Below are 11,044 nucleotides of genomic sequence, written 5' to 3' on the forward strand. Positions count from 1 at the left end.
AACCCTTGCTTTGAATGTTATAACCCACAAATATGCACTTCTCAGCTTTCTCATCAAGCTTTCCTCTCAATTCCTGAGGTACATGTGCATATGCTACACATCAACATGTATGGAAGTAACTAACATTGGGTCTTCCTTCATACCAAACCTGATATGGTGTCATAACCTTAAGTATTTTGGTGGGACACCTATTCACAACATGATAAGAGAGCACTATCTCTTCCATCCAAAACTTGTGAGGCAGTCCTTTGGCCTTAATCATGCACCTTGCCATTTCTAGTAGTGAGTTGTTCTTCCGCTCAGCCACTCCACTATGCTAATGCCGACGCATTCGATGCATAAATGGCACTTTCTTTCTTGAGCTCTCGGGCCAACTGCCCTGCTGAAATAATCTGGATTTTTGGGCTATTTGCAAAGCGGAGAGTCATGGCATTCAAGTCAATATACCTAGATGAATCCAGGAACATTCCCAAACTCATCCTCTAAAAACACAACATAGTGCAGTTTCAATCTCATGATAGTCACTCACAAGGTTGAAAACCATAAACTCCATCATGCATAGCAGGGACTAGCTACTATGACATCCCCACTGACGTCATCAGCGCCCAACAGTGGGTGTAGACCATAGTATAAAAATATGCTCTCACACATACAAATCCACACACCCACACATACTTGAGCATCAAGTTATACAAAGTCTTCGTACTGAGTTTCTGTCGGCACTCCGGAGGTGAAGGGCAGACTCAGCCATGATGAAGGCTAGCACTAATCTGGATTTTTGGGCTATTTGCAAAGCGGAGAGTCATGCCATTCAAGTCAATACTAAACTCCCCATGGATTTCCGTCCAACCACATCCCAAGACAATGTAAATTGGACCAATGTCTAAGCCAAAGAGATCTCCTACAAACTCATAATCATGAGAGAAGATCCTCGCATGCTGGCAACATAGCCTCCTACTAATATGCTGTCCATTAGTGATCTCAAGTCTCAGCCCATGGTCTATCTCTGCAGCGCAAGTCCCACCTTCTACAAGGTCTTGATGTTGATCCCACTAGTCACAAGCATATAAACAATCCTGCCCTTAATGCTACATTGAGAGAATCAAGGAGGTCAAGGTTCCATAGCAAGCACAGCAGGGAGGTTAAGCTTCCATAGTAAGCACTACCTTATGAGAAGCTGTCCAGGAGTATCAATTGGAAGGCGTGATTATGGGGCATGCTAATGAGCCCAACTCAAGCTCCAAGAGAGCACATAGGCCTAGTGTTTTGGAAGTGCCAAGGAGGTAGGAGGAGAGATTTGTCTATGTACAGGGGTCCACATCCAATCAACACTCCGCTGATAGAGGGTGAGACATTGTACAGTATTGTGTCCACATTGGATGGAATTATGTTTTGATGGTTCTACATCTATTGATGGTACACGTTAAGGAAAGAAGTTTTGGATTTGAATATGTGTCGCTCTATAACTCTACTCTAGGGTTAACTTCCATTGCGCATATCCTCTATTGTGTTCTCTAACATGGTATCAGACCCTTGACACAAGTGTACAAGTGGTGGGAGCTCGAAGGCAAGGACCTTGGGAAAGAATGACCTTGATTCCAGCTTGGGGAATCAGCTTCTACGTTTGAAGGACTAATGCCCTTGCGAGAAGGAGGGTGACTGAAATTCAGGTAAGTGTACAAAACTTCTATCTCTTTCTCTTCAATAAATGGCCACAAGAGTCCGATTCCAAACTTTGGGGAAACGGATAGTTGGATGGGTCAAATTACCCTCTATGGAAGATGAGGTCTCGAGCCACCTAGTAGGGAGATCAACTTGGGAGATTACAATGGGAGTGGAGCTAATACCACAAGGAACCACGACTCTGACCATTGCAACTACGGTGGCCCTGATGGCACCGACAGATCCTGTATCAATGAAAGACTGGGTGACGCATGATATGGAAGTCCTGGCATTATTATTGGCACCACACATTCAGTTGGCGGACACTTCCTTCCCCGCATGGGCCATATTGAAGAATATGTATGAGATGAAACAAAATGTTTCTTTTGAGACTCTGAAGGAAAAGCTCACTTCAGATTCAGTGCTGATTTTACCCGATTTATGAACGGCTTTTCATGTTCATGCAGATGCATGTGGCAAAAATGGTATCGGGCCGGTCCTGATGCAAGAAGGACAGGTTTTGGCATATGAAAGTCGCATTTTACGGCCTCCTGAAAAGCATTTACAGATTTATGAAAAAGGAAATGTTGGCTATAATTCATGCCCTTTCTACTTGGAAGCATTATCTACTGGGAGCTGATTTTATAGTGCAGACTGATCATCAATCTTTGCGATATTTACTCACGCAAGCCAAGCTATCAGAAAAGCATATGCAAAGGGAAAACTTCTTGTCCATGTTCCATTTTCAGATTATCCATGTGGAGGGCAAGAAGAATGTGGTTGTAGATGCTTTGTCCACGAAGCCTCAGGTATGTGCAGTTTCTATTTCTTATCGTGATGCACTGGAGCCCATGAAGGGCCAGTAAGTATGCTGAGGATGAAGATTTTGCTCAATTTTTTTATCAGTTATCAAATGGGCAGCGGCAAGAACATTATGATCTTAAGGAAGGTTTTTAATGATGCATGGCCGCTTGTGTGTAACCAAGCAATTTAGGGCCAAAGTGATGACAGAGTCATGCACCACCATATACAGGGCACAGGGGCAATTGATGCCATAGTCGGAGTGGTGGAGCATTACTTTTACTGGCCTAGTTTGTGCCGAGATGTGGAAGAGTATGTCAAGACATGCTGGAAATGCCAGAAGGTTAAGTATGATCGACAAAAGACATAGGGCTTGTTACAGCCGTTGCCGATCCCTTTCAGCCTGCCTTTAGCAAAACGCAGCAACTCAAAATTACCCTTTGTGAATTGCAAATTCCGGCGGAGTTTATCTGCAGCCTTTTTTCGCTTCTCTTGAGTCTTCTGCAAGCTTGACTTTCTTGTAAGCTACATCCTAGTTCTCCACAAACTTATCTGCCTCAAAGATTTAATCTTTGGTATGCAATATAGATGGAACTTTCTGCCCTCCTTCAGCAATCTGAAACGGAGTCTTTCCTGTGGTAGTATGCACCGTATTATTATATGCAAATTCAACCAAAGGTAAATACTGCTCCCATTGAGCCTTATGGTCAGAGGCATAGCATTTTAAAAGATCCAACACCGGTGATTTTGCTTGCTCTGACTGTCCATCAGTTTGTGGATGAAACGTGGATGAGAACCAATGGTACCTAAATTGTCAAACAGTCCCCTCCAAAAAAGACTCTTCATGTGTGGATCCTTATCACTGACAATAGATGTCGGCATCCCAGGGTACTCAAAGATATGCTGCATAAATAATTATGCCATGTGATCTGCTATAATTTTCTTTCTAACGGGTATAAAGTGAGCTTTCTTTCTGAAGCAATCAATAATCGTCTGGATTCCATCATTTGTACCCTAAGCTGAGCCTACGATACTATGGGCCTTTCAAAGTCATTGAAAAGATAAATGAAGTGGCTTACAAGTTAGAATTGCCGGATGGTTGGAGAATTCACAATGCCTTTCATGTGAGTCTCTTGAAACCATTCCATGGTCCTCTTCTAGAGGATATGCTTGCTAAGGAGCTGCCAGACGTTGAGGGAATCGATAAGTTGCTGCGTTTTGCTAAAGGCAGGCTGAAAAATAGCAGAGGGAAAGATACGTCGTACCCTAAGCTGAGCCTACAATACTATGGGCCTTTCAAAGTCATTGAAAAGATAAATGAAGTGGCTTACAAGTTAGAATTGCCGGATGGTTGGAGAATTCACAATGCCTTTCACGTGAGTCTCTTGAAACCATTGCATGGTCCTCTTCCAGAGGATATGCTTGCTGAGGAGCTGCCAAACGTTGAGGAAATCGATGAGCTCTTGTTTCCTGAGTAGATCCTGCAACTAAGGAAAGAAAAGTTCAAGGTAAAGTATCACGTCGCTACTTGGTGAAATTCAAGAACTATTCTTCACTGCATGCGAAGTGGTTGGAGGACAGGGAGCTCGCAGATGTACCCTAGGTTTTGTAGCTTTGTCTCGAAGCTTTTCAGCTTGAGCCGACCTGGGTCGAGGCTCCTTCACGTTCAGCAGGGCGCAGGTCTAGAGTATTACCTAGTACTCAAGAGGGGGGAGGTACCTCTACCCCCTTGTCGCGAACAGGCCCAAATGTCTAGAAGTCGCTTGGTGAAACTATATGTTTCACCCGAGGTACTGAGCTAACAGTATAGAGTCCTCGCCTTGCTTGCCAAAGGATTGATGCCGTAACAACTTGGCAGGGCTGAGATTGTTGGGCGATTTCTACTGTGAAAGCTTGGGCAACTTGCCAGATGGGTTCTACCTTGGGATTGGATGCCTGTGATGACGTCAGTGGGGATTGTTGGGCGCTGATGACATCAATGGGGATGTCATAGTAGCTAGTCCCTGCTATGCATGATGGAGTTTATGGTTTTCAACCTTGTGAGTGACTATCATGAGATTGAAACTGCACTATGTTGTGTTTTTAGAGGATGAGTTTGGGAATGTTCCTAGATTCATCTAGGTATATCTGCCTTGGGATTGGATGCCTGAGAGGCCAATGAAAGTAGAGGTTATGCTGTGATCTGGATGCCTACAGGAATGATTCAGTACTTGTTGTAATTTGTTTTACGTGGAATAAATAATAAAGAAATATTGCAAGGGGCACAACTGATTTGGGGCCAATCATGTACTGTGTTTTGAGCTGGAGCATTCTAGCTCCCTTGTGTTATTGTTTTGCTGTACTTGCTAAGTTGTGATTTTACCACCCTTATTTTATTATAGGTCGGTTGCAAGCATATCATCGCTTCCATCCAAAACTTGTGAGGCAATCCTTTGGCCTTAATCATGCACCTTGCCATTTCCACTAGTGACTTGTTCTTCCGCTCAGCCACTCCACTATGCTGAGGAGTATAGGGGATGGTGCATTGATGTATGATGCCTTTCTCCCCCAAGAAGTTTGCTAGCTCCTTGGTCATGTACTCCCCCCCTCTATCCAAACATGGAATCTGTATCCTGCAACCATATTGATCCTCCCTTGTGTTATTTTTTTGTTGTTGATGTAAACCAGTGGGGTAATACTTTCTAAGTTGTGATTTTACTGCCCTTATTTTATTATAGGCCGGTTGCAAGCATATTATCGCTTCCATCCAAAACTTGTGAGGCAGTCCTTTGCCCTAACCATGCACCTTGCCATTTCCAGTAGTGACTTGTTCTTCCGCTCAGAGCTGAAGAGTGTAGCGGACTGTGCATTGATGTATGATGCCTTTCTCCGCTAAGAAGTTTGCTATCTCATTGGACATATACTCCCCCCCTCTATCCAAACATGGAATCTGTATCCTGCAACCATATTGATTCTCCATCAAAGCATTTCAAGCAATGAAATGCCTAAGCACAATCAACACTTTTGATTTTTGGTAGAGTGTGAAGACTCATTTGAAACTTGAGAACTCATCCATAAAAGTAACAAAATAGAAGCGACCTCCAAGAACATGAGTCCTCATAGGACCGCAAACATCATTGTGAACTAGCTGCAATTTCTTTGCAGCAGAAATTGCACCTTGGACTGCACCATCCTTAGGGAACGAGAACCTATCCATTATAATTCTTATTTATCCACGGGATACCCATTCCAATTTAGAGAGACAGGATGGAGCCTTGTTTATAGGCTTACTTCCAAGCTCCAAAACTATGGCATGATCAGCATCCCTCTTTGGAGGTAGCTGCTATTGGCATATCCGCAAATATATATGAACAAAATCTAAGAGCGGCTACTGCATTTCTACCTCCTTCACCTAGGGCGTATTCGATGCATAAACGCTGATGCAATCGATGCATAGATGGCACTTTCTTTCTTCACCTCTCGGGCAACTCCCTTGCTGAAATAATCTGCATTTTTGGGCTATCAAACGCATTCAAGTCAGTTCTAAACTCCCCAAGGAATTTCTGTCCAATCACATCCTAAGATGATGTCAATTGGACCAATGTCTAAGCAAAGAGATCTCATACAAAATCACAATCATGAGAGAGGCAGATCCTCGCAACATAGCCTGCTAATCATATGCTGTCCATTAGCGACCTCAACTCTCAGCCCATGGTCTATCTCTGCAAGGTCATGATGTTGATGAAATTGTGTGTGCTCCTGTTGGTCACAAGCATATGAACAATCATGCCCTTAATGTCACTTTTCAATCTCAGTGTCTTGGCACTCCTAGCACCCATTATTGCATCAAAAGTGAGTAGAGTACCGGCTGAAAATCTCAATATTGCTCCTCCTTGTCTATAAGGTCATTTCCATCGGTATCATTCCATGCATGGAACAGCACAGCCGCATGATGCTCAACAAAAGCAATTCTAGGAATAGCCATGTTGGGCTGGACCCTGTGTATGTGATAGGTGTGATGGTAGTACCGCATGGATCGAAGGGCAACTCAGAATGACTCCCAACTCCTACATTGAGAGCAACAAGGAGGTCAAGGTTCCATAGCAAGCATAGAAAGGAGGTCAAGCTTCCTTGGCAAGCATTGCCTTAGGAGAGGCTGTCCAAGAGGATCAATGGGAAGGTGTGATTGTGGCGCACGCTAATGAGCCCAACTCAAGCTCCAGGACAGTATTGTGTCCACATAGGACGGAAATATATTTTGTCGGTTCTACGTCAATGGATTAGTACACATTAAAAAAAGAAGTTTTGGATTTGAATAAACCAATGTGCCAATTCCAAGGGTCTATAACTCTACTCTAGGGTTAGCTTCCATTACATCAAAAGAAGTTCTTCTACTGCAAAGGACTGAGAAGAAGAAGGTGGATCAAAAGAAGAACTCCAATTAGGATTCAAAGTCTGCATCAGCACATGTGGCAATCTTAGAAGAGATTTTCTTGGTGACATCTCCACGTGTTACTGAGGTAAGGCATGCAGAGCCCAGTGTTATGTCTGACATTGAGAGATGGCTTAGAGAGGATTCAAAAACGTTTGTGAAGGTAAAGGACAGCAATAAGTGCTTAGATTGCTCTGGGTGCTTGACCCGTGCATCACTGACAAGGACCTGTGTTTTCAAGGTCAGATGAGAGCTGTGATATTGGAGGGTGCATTACAATGAAGTGGGTGTGCCTCCATGAAGTGCATGGTTTGCTTTCGAAGCAAGCAGACAAACAATTGGATCTGGTATTTACATTCCTTGTTTAGTTATTTGAATCTTAATAACTTTCTTTGCGCAAATTTCTCAAAAGTTGCTTCCTAGAAGAAAGTTTTGGTGCTTCTCCGATGCTCAGAAGCAAGGTATTGGAAGGTGAACTTGTTGAAGCCTCATTGGTGACGACAGGGAGGCCTAGAGGAGGACAAATTGTGCTTGTTGAAGCCAAGGAAATATTTGCTAAGAGGTCATTGGGAGCTCGGGCCCAAGTATTGTGGAGTTCTATTTGTGATGGACCTGTGTATTACAATGGTTCTATTGTGGGGGACTCGACCTGGATGAGTAGGAGCCACTAGTTGAAAGACCAAAGCGTAGGTTTGTTGACATGTTGGCACTGTTTGAGCCTGCCACATGGACAAGACCAACGGTAAAAGCTAGGCTGGCACATCGATAGCACATGGACTGCCATGTGGGCAGCAAGCATACAAAGCATAAACGTTAAACAGGGCTGCCACATGGGCTGCCATGTGGCAGCAAATACGGAAGGTACAGCAAGGATTTGCTCAGACAAAAGGAGATGATCGGAGCTCAACATGGAGTCAAACAGTACCTGACAAACATGCAGCAATCAGATGCTCTGGGGAAGCTCCAAGAGGAGGTCGGAGCAACCAGGTGGAGGGCATTGAAATTGACTGTGTGAACTAATGTAATATGGAGGCTGACATGCCTCATGGACGCACTGCTTCGACACCTGGATTCAGGGGACTGTCGTCCTATATGCCAATTATGTGATCAGGTGGTACTTGGATATAATGGCATACTGTTGCCCCTGTTCAATATCTTGCCGGGACATTGGGGAGGCTTAGTTGGCACAGAGATTGGGGCCTCGCACTCAGCGCAACCTGATCTCGACATGTGGCAAGGCTCCAATACATCAGCTAACTATATATTGGGGAAAGTTTCTCCCAATGACATATACTTCCATAACTATGTTCCTGAAAGATCCGCCCAATGATCTACAATTCCAGAACTATGTTTCCCTCGTATTTTTATTCATGTTCCTAACACAAGCTTTTGTGCAAATCTGTCTATCTAGAGAAACATCCCCTTCCATCTTTATAATGCCACCTACTCCCTTAATTTTCACCTAGCTCTTCTCTTTGTTATCTTTCCATAAAAAGTTTTGACCTCATTCCAAAAATCCTTTTTGTGCAATTTTGACAATTCATGTTCCATGATCACACCATCTTCTAATGCAAGACAACAAAACTTCATGGCTAGGCCTGATATGTTTTTACCATCAATATCAATTGAAAGCACATGCTCTTTAGAGCACCTAGTTAGTCATTATTCTCGTGATGTGATGGTAAACCACACTTTCCAATCATTGACCTGTCTTTTCGTTAACATTAGTTTCCTGTTTGATTCTATAACACAAAAAAAGAGAACGTATCCTAGGATTAAGGAGGGAAAAAAGAAAATACTGACTTTTGCACTTTCTATAATGCTTAAGCAGCACTATTGAGCTCAATTTAAGCTCTTTCAGGGAGAAAAATAGTTCAAAGCATGGATCCACCCCTGGTTTGGCTCTCAGTCGTCTACCATAGGATGCATGTGGGGGGAGAAGAGTGGAATTTACTAAGTTCGACAACTTTGTGATAGTGCTACAATGTTATATGTAACGTGCAGTTTATATGATGGCGGTTGTGGTGTGCCTTGCATCCTGTAGGTGACCAAGAGCTTGTTGGGCAGGTAAGTAGATGCGAACCTCATGGATATGTTGGCCATGAACCTGTGTTGAAGCACGGCCATGCGTGTAACCAGGAAGTTGCTTGGAGCCTATGCCAATGCCCACATCACAACCCCAAGTCTCTCCATCAGAGTAATCCCCCTCCTGATCATAGGCCGTCGAAGTTGTCTCTTGAGGTAGCTTCACCTTCTGCCAGGCCTGCGCCTGCCGACCTTCCAAGCGCCCAAAACTTTCCCTCCTGGAATTGCTTCTTGAATTGGACTTGGAATTCGATCGGGAACTGAGAAGCCGCCTGTCGTACTCGTAATAGTACTCATCGGCCGCTCCACAGGCTGCATCTTTCTCGTACACTGCATCATTGAAGTCGTGTCCGAGTGGAATGTTCTGCGGGGATGAATCCAGAGAATAAGGACCGGACTCCTGCTCCTCCGAGTACGATGAGTCTTCATAACCCTGGTTATCAGCGGAGGCAGAACCGACGCTCTCGCTCAAATCGTCCGCAGCAGCTGAGACCTGCGGGCGAATCAAACTAGAGTGAAAGTGAGCATTCTGAAGCTGGGTGGGAGGAAGACCCCAGCCCGCCTTGCCTTTTTTCCGACCAACCAGAACGTTTTCTGTCACGAGCCTTGGAGTTTCAGTATCTGCAAAGATGGAAGGGACAGCCTTCTGCTTCTCCTCCACACCCTGCGTGCCAAACAATGTACAATGTAGGAGGATTGAGAATGGTGATTGTTGTTTCTTGACAAAGCCCAGCGCGTGAGCTGAAAATGTTCACATGAACAAGCCTGAAAAATCCCAAAGTGCATCTTTCATGCTCATACAAATGCAGCAATGTCGGCAAATACAATGCATCTCTCTCTCTCTCTCTCAAACAACTCAGGCCGCAAACAATTGCTCCTCTCAGAGTTTCAACTTTGCCGTAAACAAATGCACATTTTCTCTCAACTTCGCCGTAAACAAATGCACATTTTCTCTCCCCTCAGAGTTTCAACTTTGCCGTAAACAAATGCACATTTTCTCTCCTCTCAGACTTTCAACTTTGCCGTAAACAAATGCACATTTTATGATAAGTCTTCTATCGTCTTGGTTGATACTAGTGGAATTCCGTAAAGCGAAGTGCCAGTGTTCAGGCGCAAATTATCACGCTTCACTCTCATAACACTTGCATCTGCTGGAGGAAAGACACGAAATGCAAGATCTTCTTCGTAAACCTCTGGTCTGTCGCAAAGGCAGCACGGAGAGGAAGGCAACGGACCTGTCGGACCCATTGCAGGGCAGAGGGGTCGAGGCCGTCCGTGAACATCGCCGTCAAGGAGCAGGTGCGATCATACCAAGTCGCAGAGGGAAGTTCTGCGCCTCCGGAAGCCTGCGCTAACCGCAGCGTCGCACCGATCTCCTGTGGCCGAGTCCCTAGCTGGGGGGCTGGAATTTGACTCGAAGGCAAGGCAAAGGCGAGGCAAGAAGGAGGAGGAGGAGGAGGAGGAGCTGGAGATGGAGGTGGATGGCTATGGCGGACAGAAAGCAAGGCAAGAACAGAAGAAGAAGATGAAGAAGAAGAAGAAGGTTGGCTATGGCGGACAGAAAAGCTTGAAAAGGCTTTTTCTTTCAGCTCAAACTCCGACACACACACACTCTCACAGAGAACTTCAACCGGCTACCCCCGGTCACCCCCCCTTCCACCGCCTACTGCCCGTCCCCTCGCACGCTTTGGATGCCCCCGTGGCATTCGTACACCTTCCGCATCCCATTCCGCCGCACGTGGTCTCCCCTCTTTCAATCTCCACCGTCCATCTCCCCCATCGGACGGCCCTCCGCCTCCCTGTAACGGCCACTTTGCCTCTCCCTCCCAAATTTAAGCACCCCAAAAGAAACGCGGTTTTGCTATTTTATAATTAACAAATATTTTATATTTAATATTTTTGTCTTAACAATAATAATAATGCTCCCCACCATTTCTTTGGTAGTCACTATTAGTAGTGCCTTTGAGTAACGTTGCTTCCTTTCTTTTCCACACACAGAACAAAACTCCGACAGGCAACACCTATCCTAACAGGTTAGGAAAACCGATGCATTTTTCCAACCACAAGGTCTGCACAATGTCGCAT

The 11,044-nt window shown here is 44.8% G+C and overlaps 1 protein-coding gene across 1 annotated transcript in view; it reads right to left on the bottom strand.

The window, feature by feature from the left end:
• Nucleotides 1–10,501, bottom strand: part of LOC147889785 (uncharacterized) — a 62,025-nt gene extending 51,524 nt beyond the window's left edge. The window contains exons 1-2 of the mRNA XM_087392101.1: nt 10,195–10,501; nt 8,958–9,623 (exon numbers count right to left, since the gene is read on the bottom strand). Coding sequence (XP_087248227.1) covers nt 8,958–9,623; nt 10,195–10,242 — 714 coding nt within the window. The 5' untranslated portion in view covers nt 10,243–10,501. The remainder of the gene's footprint in view (nt 1–8,957; nt 9,624–10,194) is intronic.
• Nucleotides 10,502–11,044: the final 543 nt, after the last annotated feature.

Source organism: Dipteris shenzhenensis, chromosome 20 (genome assembly GCF_047967505.1).
Source record: "Dipteris shenzhenensis isolate YYH24624 ecotype China chromosome 20, Dip_SZ_1.0, whole genome shotgun sequence".
In the NCBI taxonomy this organism is placed as follows: Eukaryota; Viridiplantae; Streptophyta; class Polypodiopsida; order Gleicheniales; family Dipteridaceae; genus Dipteris; species Dipteris shenzhenensis.